The sequence below is a fragment of the Brachyhypopomus gauderio genome, chromosome 16, assembly GCF_052324685.1.
Source record: "Brachyhypopomus gauderio isolate BG-103 chromosome 16, BGAUD_0.2, whole genome shotgun sequence".
NCBI lineage: Eukaryota > Metazoa > Chordata > Actinopteri > Gymnotiformes > Hypopomidae > Brachyhypopomus > Brachyhypopomus gauderio.
Genome location: NC_135226.1, coordinates 11,942,690 through 11,958,720, shown reverse-complemented (window position 1 = coordinate 11,958,720; position 16,031 = coordinate 11,942,690). Strand labels below are relative to the sequence as shown.

At 42.6% G+C, this 16,031-nt stretch overlaps 1 protein-coding gene and 1 long non-coding RNA gene across 7 annotated transcripts; one reads left to right on the top strand and one right to left on the bottom strand.

The window, feature by feature from the left end:
- Positions 1-25: 25 nt before the first annotated feature.
- LOC143477201 (uncharacterized) lies at positions 26-10,161 on the bottom strand. Its single transcript, XM_076975724.1, has 17 exons — positions 10,106-10,161; positions 9,405-9,491; positions 8,901-9,012; positions 7,771-7,957; positions 7,127-7,444; positions 6,895-7,038; positions 6,681-6,764; positions 6,046-6,114; positions 5,605-5,801; positions 5,401-5,496; positions 5,126-5,285; positions 3,108-3,215; positions 2,913-3,009; positions 2,296-2,526; positions 1,054-1,126; positions 807-896; positions 26-668 (listed from the first exon to the last, which is right to left on the bottom strand). The coding sequence occupies exons 2-17, from the start codon at positions 9,484-9,486 to the stop codon at positions 572-574; spliced, it is 2,145 nt and encodes a 714-aa protein (XP_076831839.1). The 5' UTR covers positions 9,487-9,491; positions 10,106-10,161; the 3' UTR covers positions 26-571.
- A 619-nt stretch (positions 10,162-10,780) lies between these two features.
- Positions 10,781-15,682, top strand: LOC143477205 (uncharacterized). 6 transcript variants are annotated; one of them, XR_013121510.1, is made up of 6 exons: positions 10,781-10,954; positions 11,459-12,947; positions 13,059-13,170; positions 14,570-14,693; positions 15,184-15,334; positions 15,553-15,682. It is a non-coding gene; the product is annotated as an uncharacterized LOC143477205 (long non-coding RNA). The 6 variants fall into 6 exon arrangements; XR_013121512.1 differs by lacking the exon at positions 14,570-14,693 and having other exon boundaries at positions 10,782-10,954; positions 11,459-11,512; positions 11,787-12,947; XR_013121509.1 differs by lacking the exon at positions 14,570-14,693 and having other exon boundaries at positions 10,782-10,954; positions 11,459-11,934; positions 12,099-12,947.
- The last annotated feature ends 349 nt before the right edge of the window (positions 15,683-16,031 follow it).

Here is a 16,031-nt window from a genome sequence, read left to right as displayed (position 1 = left end):
TCAAACATCACAAGCCACACTGATGTAAAACACCACAGATTTATTCGTTTTACAAAAATAAATGCAAAATTTCGTATCTACATGAAAAGGATTTACAGGCTAAGCACTGTCTGGTCCCCAAGTGTCACATCTGTAAACACGTTGTTTTGTGAAGCACAACACTCCTAGGAAGCTGTAACCTTCATATGGCTTACACAACCTCTGTTGGTGATCCTCATCTTCAGACTAAGATTAGGGACTATAATATCTAGATCAAGATAATCCTGTCATCAGGATTTATGAGGCTTTTCTGTTGTGGAAATGAACTTGTACAGCAGTTGTTTAATGGCATGGCATCAACACATACAAAGGTATGAAGGGATTAAAGGGGACAGATGTGTTGAATACTACACTTTAAACACTGTATATGTACACTGTAGATGCACACGACTGTCATTAGTGTTATACATTCTGTGTTTAAGTCTCTTGACAATTTCATGTGTTCTCTTATGTCCATAGGCATGTTTGTATTCTGTCTATCCATTGATTTGTTTGCACTGGACATACATGGACATCAGTGGGTTGTGCCTCTTCAGTAATGGTAGACCTTGATCTGATTCTTCTTGTCCAGGCTGAGCTGGACCAGCCCATTGGTGGGCGGGGCAGCTGGGTAGCGTGTGAAGAGAGGCCTGGGCAGAGGTTCAGGAGAATACAAGGGTGCAAGAGAGTGTGTGTGAAAATATGATGCATTCTGTTCCCGTACTGGTTTGTGTGTGATACGTACATGTGTATAAGCTGAGGGGGAGAGAGACATTGTGAAAGGATACACATTTGGGTCTTTGCGTCGTGATTCCAGCCACCTTTTGTTGTCGTCGATCAGTCTCTGCAGCCTCTGGCCATCTAGCTCAGAGGAGAGACTACACACACACACACACACACACACATAATGAAAAAGCACTGTATGAGTTCATCAATTTTCCTTTCAAAATCAACAGCAGCACTGATCCTGTGAGAGAGAGTGAGAGTGAGAGATTGTGACCAAGCCTGCACAGGTGTGCAAGTGTGTGTAGTCACCTTGCTGGAGTGTATCCACTATATGCTCTGGTAGCCCTCATAGGATAGCGGGCACTGGTATCCATGGAAACTCCTAAAATCAGAGTAGTCTTAATACAGGTAGTGCAGTTTAGATTTCTGAAGCCAATTTGACACAGCAGGTCTCTACACTGCACCACCCTTACACTGGAAAAGATCGGCATTATCCTAGCACAGAAAATCAATGGTCATCAACTATGTGAAAAAAGCTATAAATCCAGCAGTGACTGGTTTGTGCTTGAGGGAGAGGCAGAAGTTTTCTATTTGTATTCAAAGGTTTTACAAGTGATGAAGAAATGAAGCATTAGTGAAAATCACTGCAGCCCACTGTGTGACCACAGTTAGGTAACGGCGTTAGGTAACAGCGTCATTTAGTCAGTAACGGGATAATATAACGCAGTTGACGTTACTGGTCATTAAAAGCGGTGCATTACTATATATTGATATACTAACAGTAATCCGAGCGGATCGCTGCCCAGGCTAGTGAGGAGTAACAGATCTCGATAGGTCACAGTTCTCTGTGTTACGGTGTAACACCTGTTTAACTTAACAAGTCAGTAAGCGATTGGCTAAGGCACCGTTATGGTAGCCAATCAGAGCCAGTGTTTTTACACGCGCGCCGAAGCACACCAGTGACACACGACACGGAGAAGAGGCAGAAATGGCGAGTCAGGAACAAGCCGAAGAAAAATTAGCATTTTCAAGGTGGCGATATAAACATTATTTAAGAAAATACTTGAAGTTCCTGAATGTCTACCAGACTGGGTATTTGATTTATTTAATTAAGAATAGAGGTTTTATTCTAAGTTTACTTCTGTTGTGAACAAACCAGTTGTCTCAGGTTGAGAGAATTTAATTTAATTTGAAAGATGTAAATGCACTTTATATAGTGTAACTGTTTGCTTTTTTTTTTTTTTTTTTTTTTTACAAAGATTTGGGATTATAAAGGATTTTATCCTGCACTGGTCTGTGGATGTGCAGTAAATATCAAAAGTTAAACACCTTTCTGATCTACTCATTTCAACTGACTGTGAAAACTGCTTTTTCAAAAAATCCTTATTCCTTGGCATATAACTTTTTTTAAAACTGTAATGCAAATAGTTACTTTCCCTGGTAACGAGTTACTTTTATTATAGAGTAATTCAGTTACTAACTCAGTTACTTTTTTGAACAAGTAGTAACTATAACGAATTACTTTTTTAAAGTAACGTTCCCAACACTGACCATTAATGGTGGAGTGTAAGAAGCTGTTCTGAGCCACTGAAGAGGAGGCGGGGCTTGGTGTCCATGCCCAGGACGGGGCAGGAGGGAAGGAGGAGGACGGAGGTGGCTGAGGGAGGGGCTGGACGCTCCTCCCAGTGAAAGATCCCAGTTCACCCAGCACTGTGTTCAGCTGGCCAGAGATCTGCTGCAGGGACTCTGCTAACTGCTGCACTTTCACTGGCACTGCATGTGCTGAAACAGAGAGTGGGAGTAGCAGAGAGGAAGACCAGAGTTTGGGTGTATTACTGCTAGAGAAATAAAAACATCAGATAACTATGAACCAACAAGACCAGAGTGGACTCTAGAGCTGTTTACAGTTGTGGGCATATTTTTAGTTTTCACAGTTTGCTTCCTCAGCTTTTTTTAAGAACCTTTTTTAAGAACCTTAATGAAGTACAATTATTAACAGTCCATAATTGTTCATTGCTGCTAAACTGCTCCTGAATCGTTGGGAGATGTTGTTCTGGAAGGATGTTTTGATACCTTCCCTTATTCATGGCTAACCAAAATTAGTGCCTTCTTAAAATGTCTGCCCGTGTGTGTGTGTGTTGTGCATGCACATGGAGTGTGTGTCTCACTCGTCTCCTCTTGGCCACACACACCGCTCGTCTCTGAGTCTATGACATCAGAGACTCTCCGATCTCCCACCAGCCGCTCGCCTTCATCACATGACAGCTGAGACAGTAAAACATTGTAAAGCCCAGGTAGGTATTAATGTGGGTTTGTACATAAGTGTGTGGGTGCAGGCATACGCGTGTGTGTGTGTGTGTTACCTCCTCTGCCAGTGACGTGTCCAGCTGGCCGAGTCTCTCCTCCTTCTTTCTCAGGAGCTCGTGGCCCTTCTGGACCGTCTCCCTCAGCTTCTCCAGCTCACTCACCTCCTACAGCACAGGGGAGCAGAACATCTAAGAGGAGCTATACTCATGCTTCCTACTCTCTCCCATCTGACCTGGCTACATGGCTGTAGGCACTGCAAGACCTAACGTGCTTAGACCCACCACAGCACTGAAACTGTCTAAAGTAGTTAACAATCTCTTAATATTCTCAGATAAAAGGTCAATCACTCTCCTGGTTCAAATCCTACCTGACCGATCGTTACCTATTTGTACTTGAAAATAATGAATGCTCATAAGGATCTGTATTGGGTCCCATGTTATTCTCATTATATAGGCTAGCAAGCATTTGTAGGCATAGTATTAGCTTGCATTGCTATGCAGATGATACTCAGTTTTATATGTATATATATATATATATATATATATATATATATATATATATATATTTTTTTTTTTTTTTTTTCTAATTTGGAAGTGTAATTACTTACACTTATATATATATATATATATATATATATATATATATATATATATATATATATATATATATATTCTAATTTGGATGATGTCAACACTACTACCAAAACTGAGAACTGCATCCAAGAAATAAAGAACTGGATGGCATCTAATTCTCTTCTTCTAAATTCTAATAAGACTGCCTTTGCACCTTCATGTAATATTGCCAAGCTGAGACATGTACGTTCGGTATCAGACGCAGAGAAACTGGTCCACAATCTCATCAAGATTGGACTACTTTTAATTGGATGCTCTAAACCAGGTATCACCAAATGGCGGACCGCGGTCCGGATCCGGACCCGAATGCCGTCCTGTCCGGACCCAATCACATTCCTTATTAACTGGATACGGACCCAAATGCCAAAAAAACGGGAGACTATATTTTAAACCGGAGAATTTATTTTCAGACGAGTGTTACGCTCACCACCCATTTGAGTGTTACGTCCCCCCCCCCCCCCACCCGCTCAACAACTTTCGTTTGCCACCCCCCCCCCACCCCCCCGCTCAACAACTTTCGTTCGCCACCGCGGACCCGGACCTAAGGTCTGAGCTATCTGCCAAAAATGGACCGCGGAAAGATTTAATTGATTACCCCTGCTCTAAACAGTCCCTAAAGAAAGTCCAACTTGCTGCATTCCAACTTGAATCCAAGAGCCAGAGTCCTAACTAGGCCTTGAGAAGTGCATCACATTAGTCCTACTCTCTCAGCATTGCACTGGCTCCTGGTTAAATATCAAACTGATTTTAAAATTCTTCTGTTCTGCTATAAAGCATTAAATAGTCCTCCACAATATCCGAGTAAACTTACTGCATACCATAATCCATCTCACCTGCTGCTCTCTCAAAGCGCAGGATTGCGCTCAGATCCGAAAACTACAAGATTACAGCCGAAGGCAGAGTAATGTCTCAGTACCCTCATGCCTGTGGTCACCTCCAGGCCCCTCTCTTTAGTTATGCTGCTAGGGATAAGCCTGCTGGAGCCACATGCTAAGTCACTGGCACGTGTGCTATATATATGGAAGTTTAATTTGATTTTACATATTAACCTGCATTCTGTATCTTGACTACATGTTTCTACAAAGACAATTCCATAAAGGAGCTAGAAGATGCTCTGGGTTGCCAGTGGATGTGCTGATGCCATGGATGCATGTGCCAATACGGCCAGCATCCTACCTGAGGCCCAGCATCCATATTGGAGAGACTGTGACTGCTCAGATAGACACAGGACTATAAATATGAACTTAAAGTTGCTGGGCCAATGGAGCATGGCTTCCCTTTGGGGTCTTGGTCCTCCCAAGGTTTCTTCCTAATCCGCATAGGGAGTTTGTCTCTGCCACACTTGCCCCTGTCTTGTTCAATAGGGATCTGGACCCATGCGCTTGTGACACCATGTTTTGTAAAAAGCGCTTTATAAATAAAACTGACTAGACTTGACGGACCTGGCAGAGAGGCTGAGCAGAGCCTCCTGCAGCGGACCTCTGCGGGCTGGGGTGGGCCGTCCTTAGTGCCGCCTGTCTCGCTCTCAGACAGCTGGTCTGTTTCTCCAAGAACTGTCTTGCTCTCTGCAGGACACCTTCACCTGAGATATACTCCCGCAAGCTAGAGAGAGAGAGAGAGAGAGAGAGGAGATTACAAACGAGTATATAAACATATGATAAATACATACAATCGGACAGCCTCCCTCCCCACCCACACCCCACCCACACCCACATACTTGTCTATGCTGCGGGAGGTTGTGGGAGGTGGGCACAGGGGAGAGAGGAGGTTCCATTTCCTCCACCCGGAGGGAGCCCTCCACACCAACACAGATCTGTACATGTACACACTCTGTGTACCGTGCATTTGTGTCACCAGAGACCAGTACTGACTTGGTCAAAGCTAATGTGTGTGTATGTGTGTGTGTGTGTGTGTGTATTACCTGAGCCTTCTGTGGAGTTCATCACATCTAGCCTGCAGTTTTTCTCTCTCCTCCATCATCCTTCTGCTCTCCTCCCTCTCTCTCCTCCTTCCCTCTCTCTCTTTTTCCAGCTCCTCCCTTTCTCTCCTCCTCTCATCTCTTAATCGGTCCAGCTCCGCACGCAGACTGTCCCGTTCTCTCAGGACACGTGGGAGAGCCTGGGACACACACACACACACACACAACCTAACATAACAGTTCACAATGACACACACACACACACACACACACACACACACACCTGGGGGGGACACACAACCTAGCATAACAGTTTACAATGAAACACACACACACACACACACACACACACACACACACACACACACCTGGTCACAGACTCTCAGATACACACACACACACACACACACACACACACACCTGGTCACACACACTCACACGCACCTCTATCCCCTTCTCAACTTCATCTCCTTCCTCACTCAGCTGTTGTCTCCTCTTCTTCAAATCTGCAGCCTACAGACCAACAGTACGAACACACACACAGATCATTTTATCAGGCAGCTGAGTGACTGGACTGAAGATTCACACACATGCATGCATGCACATGCACACGCACACACACACTCCAGACATGATCTATTCATTTTTTTTCTTCAAAACAGGTCATTGAGTCAGTTAACTTCTCAGCACAAAGAACTGACTGACGAATGATTAGTAACTTATAAGTACAGCTATAAGGGCACCTAACCTAAGGGCACCTGGAGCTCAGTGTACCAGTTGCACATACACACTCAAAGTAGGTAAAGTACCTGAGTTTGGAGTAGCGCACACACACCTACACACACTCAAATAAAGTAGGTAAAGTACCTGAGCATGGAGTTGCACACCCACCCACACACACACACACACACACACTCAAATAAAGCAGGTAAAGTATCTGAGTTTGGAGTAGCACACCCACACCCACACACACACACACACACACACACTCAAATAAAGCAGGTAAAGTATCTGAGTTTGGAGTAGCACACCCACACCCACACACACACACACACACTCAAATAACGCAGGTAAAGTACCTGAGTTTGGAGTAGCAGTTCCTGAGTTTTGAGCTCTTTGGTTTTCATGTCCAATTGCTCAATCATCTTCTGCACTTCTAACTCCTAAACACACACACAAGAAAAACAAACAAATACAAACAACTCACACCGTCTTTATACACATAAACACCCGACTGGGTATGGCAGAAGAGGCGTTTTTGCACGTGAGTATCGTATGGGTGTGGGATCTTACTTTCTGCATGTGTATTTTGTGGGTGTGTTGGAGCTGAGAGTCGAGCTGTAGTCTGAGCTGATCTAGCTGGGACGTGTGCGAAGCCTGCATCCTCTCCCTCTCCTCCAGATGAGCCCTCAACATGCGCTCCCTCTCCACGCTCTCCTGCACACACACCATGTGATGAACACACATTGGCTCGGTCTCTCAGGTGATCACTGAGCTGTGAGTAAATGAATTCTCCCTGCCACACCTCCTCCAGGTGCTTGTGTCTGAGGGTGAAGAGCTGCTCCTGGTGCTCCTGCGACAGCTGCTCCAGCTTCCTGCTGTGCTCCCTCTGCACCTCCTCCAGGTGCTCGTGTCTGAGGGTGAAGAGCTGCTCCTGGTGCTCCTGTGACAGCTGCTCCAGCTTCCTGCTGTGCTCCCTCTGCACCTCCTCCCTCACCTCCTGCAACAGACCAGACAACTCACCACACATACACTCACACACACACACACACTCCTTCTCTCTCTTTTTCTTTTCTTCGTCCACGTCCAGCTCAGTCTCCTCTGCCACCCTGAGTTCACTGTCCTGCTCATACACAGACAAACACACCAACACATGCAAACACACATGCATAAACATGCATGTACAGACATTCACAAGATCTGTGTGTGTGTGTGTGTGTGTGTGTGTGTGTGTGTGTGTGTGTGTGTGTGGGTGTGTGTGTGTGTCAGGTAGAGCAAGGTGCTACAGTAACACTAAGATCACGTGAGCACACACAGTGATGTTAGTGGCGCTGTATAAAAATGTGTATAAAAGCTGGGAACATAATGTATGAACAACTGCAGTGTAAAGACTACAAAGGTGACAGTGAGCTAAAAGTCAGAGCATTATATTCTAGCAGGTGTTTCCACCTCATGGACAGACGCCTTCTTCGGCTCTTCATCCTCCTCCTCTTCATCCATGGCATGGCTGTGGCATGGCTGAGCACACTCCCGCTCCTGGGCCACTAGTTGGCGGTAGTGCTCATCACAGGGGTGGTCCCAGGTGGACTGGCCCGTGGAGAAGTTGAAATAGTATACTTCTCCAGTCACATCCTGACTGGAGAGTAGGAAAGAGAGACAAGCTCATCACATAGATAAACACACACATAAAAACACATGACATGTAGACAAGCCTAGGTTCTCCAGCACAGGACTGTCCACAAAGGTGTCAACAGAACAACATCTGAAACACTGAGTGGTGCTCTGGGTCTCATTGCTCAGATTAATAATGCCAAGTCTATAAGCAAATCTGCTGCATAGAGTGATGAAATATTAATTTTATACTTTGCAATTGTTAGTTTCGGGGACAACTAACATTAAATATCCCCTGGATCTTGTCTTTGTGTGTTTTATCTATGAAGGTACTGACTCATATAAAGACACCACTGTTACACCTGACAATAAGGTTATAACATACTTTCCCCCAAACCATTTGAATACAGAATCCAAAAATGATTTCATATGTTAAATTGTGTCTGATCTTTCATGTCACATCATACTCTCCAACTTCAAAAATCCTCTTCTGCTTGTTATATTTTCTCTTGCCCAGTCTTATTTCCCAGTCAAAATATTCAGTCTTCTCCAGACTTGCAGTTCCATGGTATTTAAAAAAAAGTTGGGCTGTCTAATTTGCTCATTTAATCACCTAGGTCATAAGTGATTTAATGCCCACTTCTTGCAAGCTTCCAGAGAGTCTGTGTGACATTATGACACTCACAATAAAGTCCTGATGCATCCTACTTCTATAAATGGTACTTAAAATTATAACTGAGTTACAGGGGACAAAGGGCCTTGGTACGTCAGGTAATCAAGAACCTGAATGAACGAGCCAGCATGAATGAGACGTAGAGTTCTTGGAATGGAAGCCATTCCTCAATTAAGGGCACATTAGAGTATGCTTGGATTTTTTCTAAAAGGAACCAACGCTCACACCAACGCTCACTGCTCTGTGTGTAAGGATAAGAAAACTGGGTGACTGTATGAGAATGAGCTTGTCCTACCAGGGTTTCCATTCAGGAGGTAGTGGGGCTACAATCCCCTCTCTGGCCAGCCACAGCAGCTCTGGCTCCCCATCAGGGTCAATGCCAATTTCTCTGGCATACTCATGGACCTCTGAGGAGAAATACGGATAAGATGAATATACCCACAATCAGTATGATATTTTCAAATCAAGAAAAATCCCACAAATTCAAATATTTAAGTCCATAATGCATGGAGAATGATTCTATGTTATAAAGTGTAGCTATAGCTTGGACGAACATACAAGAGTCCCAACTGGACATGTGTTGTTAATATTATTATTATATATATTATTATTATTATTATTATTATATATTATTAAGTTATTATGTCAACATTATAATTTAGTTATTAAATGATGGGACTGTTGTAGCTTGTAGACTTTATCAATGGTGGATATTAAAGTATACCATTTCAGTAACATATATTAAAGTTTTATCCGGGGTCCTAAACTGTAAACAGGTAGTATGCGACAGCTAATGTACCTTGTTCAGATGGGAGATAATTCTCATCCTCTTCCAGGATCAACTGGTCTCCAACTGGTCTCCGAAGGGCATCTGCTGTCATGTTGACTGAACATTAAGAAAAAGATTATGTAATATACGAATAACAGAAGTAGACAGATATTGCCATATTCTCTGTGGGTTACTGTCTCTTGGGGGTTGTAGGGCACACCTGAAAATCCCACAGCAGGTAAAGTGAAACCCAGCACGCCTCACAGTGAGGCTCAAATGCCTTGGAAGTGTTTCCCAATGAACAAGTGATTATAAGAAGGGCTATGGTGCCATGTGATGTCATCAGAATGTGGGGAGAAAGCTTAAGAATTTGTGATGTTAGAAATCTGTTTCTTTTTAAAAATGTTTATTTTTATTTGCTTTTTCCATGGCCACATGGACAATGTTAACATGGTGGAATTCATAAAAATTGTAAAGAAATCAAAGAAATAACCCATGCTCCATTAATTATATTATCCTGTACACATGAAATAAAGAGCTTGACAGTCATCAGCAGAATAAATATACATGTTATTTTTCTGAACCTTAGAAACCTACTACATAAATGTGTATATTTAATTTTTAATAATTGTGAATAAGCCTATGGAAATCCATACTCATAAGAACTAAATATACTGTCTTACATAGAAGTATAAAATTATGTACAGTATATGAAAATATATTTTTCTCACCTGGTGTGTCTGTGAAGATCTTCGGTTCCTGCCCCGGCCTTGGCTGGTCACTTCTCCTAGGGTAAAAAAAATCTCCTGGATGAAAAATTAGAAAGAATAGAAAGATAGAAAGATCTAGAAAAAATAGAAAGATCTGGGAAGATTTGTAAGATTTGTAAAGATTGTAGTTGATAGTATTCTCAGATTGTAGGGTTGATAATTCTCAGAGCCAAATGTCATGCGACAATTTCTCAGCTTTTCAGCATCGAAACTGAATCCAAACATTCCACCTTCCCAACCAAACATTCCAAAGTTGAGTAGCACGTGATATGACAATTTCCTATTTTTTTAACTAAAACACCAAATCAGCCAGGCTGCTACAATAACCTGATGCAGCCTGGCTTGTACCCAAAGGGTTCATACCAGAGACCGTATATCAGTAGCGAACCGTGACCATTAAACCTGGGCGCACTCCCATCCCCCCGAAAAAAAAGTGTTTCCTCTCCTAATTAACTACAATAAAGAAAAAAAACTGAGACGACAGTACAGCTTTAGACACGCAATAAACAGTAATATATGTACTAGATAACTTCTTAAGAAAAATAAGGTTCCAACAAAATAAGGTTCACAGCTCCGTGTTCCTCGGAAGCGGAATATGTAAACAACGCGCACGAGGACGTCAAAGGAATTAATCGAAACCAGAGCCCTATAGAGAGAGAGAGTCGCGTCAACTCCGTTCACTCCAACGGAGCAGTTTTTTTACTGCAATGGCGGATCGTGGAGCCTGTCAATAATTCCCGGAAGTTAGCAGCAAATACGAGCAGCGCAGTCAAACTGGAGCAGTGGACCATCTGTGATACACTTTTACAAGTTAGTACGCGTAAAAAAATCAGATTGTGTATTATAAGGACATCAGAATCAAATTAACAAGTGCATTTAAACATTTTAGTGAATTATCCACCTCTTAATAAGCAGATTTAGGGAACTAAATCTATGCTAAGGCAACGCGAATACGGTTAGCGAGATTTCACATTAACGACCGACAGCCTATTAATTGTAAATTCCTCTCTTAATGCCGTTTCACCTAAACGCGATGTTTTTGCGGGGTAGCTAAGTATTGGTTAAATACAACATTTGAGTGTGATTGTAGAGTGTGTTGGGTCGAGGAGGTGAAATGAGGATATCCATTTTGGAGTACCAGCTAACGTTAAGCTAACGCACGATAAGGAGGAGAGCCATTCTTGTGATGCATCACTGCTGATATTGATTAGAATGCATATTTAAGACTTCTAAATAGTACACAACAGTGTAATTTATAGATCAAGTGTTTGTAGGTATTGTTACTCTGTTGACTATTATCTGTATTATGCTCAGCAGACTGATGGCAAAGGGAGAGGGAAGGTCATCAAGAGAGATTGAAAACACAAGGTAAGTTGAAACTAGGGTGGCAGTTTTGATCAATGAATCTTACAAGACTAAAGAGTAATACAACATACTAAAATGTTATAGTACAGTATGATATATGTAATCATATGTAACCGTACTAGACTTGTATTCTATTATTGTATTATTTATGTTGTATTTAATTTATCTTGTTAGTGTATATTAGTGGCCTGCTGTGGGATAATTGGGTGCTGACCATGATGAGTGTTTTGCCTCTTGTAAGTTGTGTTGAGCAGCAGTTTTTTGTACGCTATTTCAGAGCTCCCTCTTGTGGATGAGTGGCATTACTGTTTCATTAACTTTGTAAAAAAGAAATCATTCAAGATGACCGTACGCAATGTCGAGCCGTTCGTGTGTCGAATTAATGTTGAACTTGTACACATTGTAGCCTTGGACGAGATTTGTCCGTAAGTATCATAATATGACAAAATTGTGATTTTATTTTTGTTTGTGTAAAAAAATATGTGCATTTGAGTTGATCTGGATTTGTTATTGTGTGGTGTATAGTTAACATGTAACACGACAGTTTGCGATGTTAGCTAATGCTATGCTTGTACATTTTATTTCTTAGTTTTACGACGGCCTAAAGAGGGCAATGGTTAGAGGCCATTCTACAAATAAATCAACACAAAGAAACAAAGCTTGATTATTTGAAGCGTCGTTAACTCGCTGTCTAGCTGGTGAAATTAGATAACTCAGAGTGAGGGCAGCACAATGAGATTGAAAACACAACAAGGTAAGTTTCAAATAGCAATAAGAAATCCATGTTTATTACACTGCCGTATGTTGGCTGTAGGAGTGTAGGAGTAGTGATGTTGGCTGGGGGGCTGGAGCACTTGTAGGAGCAATGATTAGTCCAAATGTTGCTGTTGGAGTGACTAATGGGCTTGATGGCACATTTGGAGCTGTTTAGGGGTTACCGGATTTTGAAGCTTGGCTACTGGAGTTGTTTTTCAACTTTCTGGATTGGCTCTTGCTTCCAAAATGACCATCTTTTAACTGTTTCTTCTTTCTGTCATTTGGTATTGTTGCTGCCTCAATTCTCAACCTTAGCCGTATGAATCTTTTCATGATTTTGTCTTGTACTCCACAGCAAGCTGGAAGCTTACTGCAAAGTGCCTGAGCTTGTTTCTCCAAGACACTCACTGCATTGGGGAGTTCCATGAGGGAGGAACCAGTCTTGGTCCTAAATAGTTCCTCAATTTGCTGAATGAAATCATATGCGTCTTGGGAAGGATGACAAAGAGCACCTGCCTTGAACTCTTTTTAAGTTCAATAAGATGCTGTTTTCTCCAGCAGGACTGTCATCACTGTGCTGTGCTGCAATTTTGCATTTTTCACAGATGCTGGCAAACCTGATGACCTTGTGGACGATGTAGCCAGCAAGATGGAAGAGAATGCATTTCTCGCTCTTTGTGAGGTCAGGTGCAGCTGTGTTGACCGCCATTAGCTGTTCCACTCTGACTGATTGTATGACATTTTGCTCCACCGTGTCCAAGAAGTCTGCCAAAAAGCTACTGTTGTCTTCCAGGTAGCTGCCAGACCTGATGGCTGTGAGGAACTGTCCCACAGATATGATCCTCAGTGCATGATGGAATTCCACTGGAGTTGGGACAGGATTTTTAGACCTCACACAGCTGAAGGTATTTTCAAGGCAGTCTTGTGTGAATCTTAATGTTAACACAAACCTGTGTGCTCTAGTCAGCAACTCCTCTTGTATGGCTAAAATTGATGTTGTTGAAATGAAATGTGCCATATTTTGCCAATTGTGATTTTTACACCCCAATCGAAATTTGTCCTCCGCTTTTAACCCATCTGTGCAGTCAGAACACACACACACACACACTAGTGATTACTAGGGGGCTGTGGATCACACGTGCCCAGAGAGGTGGGCAGCCCTAGCCCGGTGCCCGGGGAGCAGTTGAGGTTAGGTGCCTTGCTCAAGGGCACCTCAGTCATGGCCTCAGGTCTGGGAATCGAACCCACGACCCTCCGGTCACAAGACCAGTTCCCTAACCGTCAGGCCCTGACTGCCCCTTGTTGCCATTATCACCCCAGTCTGAACAGGCTTCCAGTGTCCCTTCTGACCAATCTTCATCCCACGGAACAGATGGACAATGTCCTGAAGGAAGGTGATGGCCTTTTGCTACTCCTCCATCTTCAGTCTGCTCAGGGCCGTAAATGGATGACGAGATGACATTAGATCGAACCAATCATCAACTTGCTCCAGTAGCCACGCTGTAGTTGTGTAGGACAGAGGGCGTTTTTCTTGCTGCACCATGTATTTCAGCCCAGCACTTGTTGCCTTACTGAATACATTTAGAGCAGGACCAACCTTCATCTTGTCAAAGTGACTTGGCTCGATGGCTGCAGCTGACGGATGGGGAGCTATTTTTAATGCCATCCCTTCCTGAAAGGCCACTAGGTCTTTAATAGGACCACTGAAACCTCATTAGAGAGGAGGTTCTCTTTGTTTACAATGTCCTCAGGAATGTTGAACACATGTCCACGGACAAGGGCACTTTTTAAGCTCTTTACCATATGTGGGACATCAGGCATGAAATAAAGTTGTCTGTCTGGTGTTTATGGATGTGGCACAGATGTTTTATTGAGGTTGACCCCAAAGGATCTCCACATAGCCTGCTTAGGGCTACCCATGTCAGTGGTGACGTTGAGCACATGTAGCCCTATGGATGCTGCCCTTTGTATTAATTCAATAATTATTGGCCTGTACTGTGCTCCGTTGGTAGTATTGCCAGTGAAAGTATATGCCACTACTTGCTTCCACCGTGTTGTGCTTCCAGCCAGCATAAATACACAAGCATGTGTTGCTACTCCTGTGTGACCTGGCAAAGTCACATCACCATAGAGTTTGCCGGTAAGCATATGCAACTCCACACTTGGTGTGATTGCCATTTCATCCAAGGTCAACACACATTCCCGTTCAATCTCTGTCAACCCATCTACCTTCAGTTTAAGGAAATCAAACACCTCTGTCAGCACTCCAGGCTCAAATCTAAAGCATTGCATCCTTCTCTGTAGGGTTCTTATTCCTTGCAGGGAAATTTGCAGTTCCTGCAGGGTCTTGTAACCTGTCCCACCAGCAGTAAAGCCAATTTTCAACGCCTTCTTAATTGTCTCATTGCTCCATTTCATCCCTTTTGTGGTTAGTCTGCCTAATGCTTTCATTTGATCTTTTGAAAACGTTTTCTTAAATCTTGTGTCCCTAACTTTCAGTGTCTTCTTGAGAGTGGCATTTTCCTTCCTTATTTTTTGTAGTGCTGCCTTTGTTTTCCTGATGATTCTTTCTTGTCTCTTTAATTTTTTCAATAACTCTGGTTGGCTGGCTTCTGGCTGATGGTTATGCTGACTGGCTGCTGGCTCTCTGGGTTGTATTAGCTCTCCCTGTCTCTCCTCACTAGCCATGTTCTCTCTTTGTTCAATCTCACTTTCCCTTCTCTCTGTATCCTCATCCCTTATTTCCTCAGTTTTTGAAACTGCTGGATATAAAAGATATATACTATTTAGTCTGATTACGTATTAAATATTCTATCACTTAAAGAAATAATATAATTATTAGGAGTTCATACTTATTATACCTGTGTCACCTCTAACACTATAGCTGTGATCAGCAGCTGTGGGCCCTGTCTTTACAGGTCCAGTGGTGCATCGTAGTGCAGGGGGCTTCCTCTTTCTGAGTGCGGGGCGATGCAAAAAAATGGTGGGAACAGCATCTGCTCTCAGCCTAGTCTTGCCCTGTTTGGTTCTGATGAACTGCTCTGCCTCAAAATGTGCCTGCAGAGTGATGTGAGTTTACTCCTCACACATGACAACTCAGTTTTGTCTACCCATATACATATCCCATAGTGGGTGAATACACAGTATTAGAGAACACTTACTGGATACGTATACACTCATTACATATATAAAAAACAACCAAGGGTGTGCAACAAGTTCAAATTCATATCACATCAATACTCATAATAATCATTTTCTCCTGTCTTTTTCTCCTCTCTCTCTTTAAGCCAAAGAACCATAGGGGATTCAATGGAGCCTGCAACCAGATAGCACCCTCAACCTGCACCCGAGTCTGTCTGGAGTCTTTGATTTTTTTTGTTCACTGTTCTGTATTTTAATAAATCATGCAATAAGCTTTTTTTTTGCAATAAGTGCAAATGCAGTGTTTGATGATTACCTCACATATTTTTTTTTTTGCTATTGTAATCTTTAGTGAGGGTAAGATTGCTCCTGCTGAGTTGAGCCAACCATTTTTTTCTCCTCTCAGTATCAGTGGGGAAACCATACATTTTTGCTCCTTTCTCGGATCCATTGGAGCATCCCCATGCAGCACAGCAAACCATGGTGGACACTACACTAACAACATGGAGGAAAGGACACAGAAAAACTGCTTGACATGATATTCATATTTGAGATTATTAGAGATTTATTGATGAAGTCATTGCTGTAAATAAGTGTGTATTAAAAAGACAAGCTATATATAATT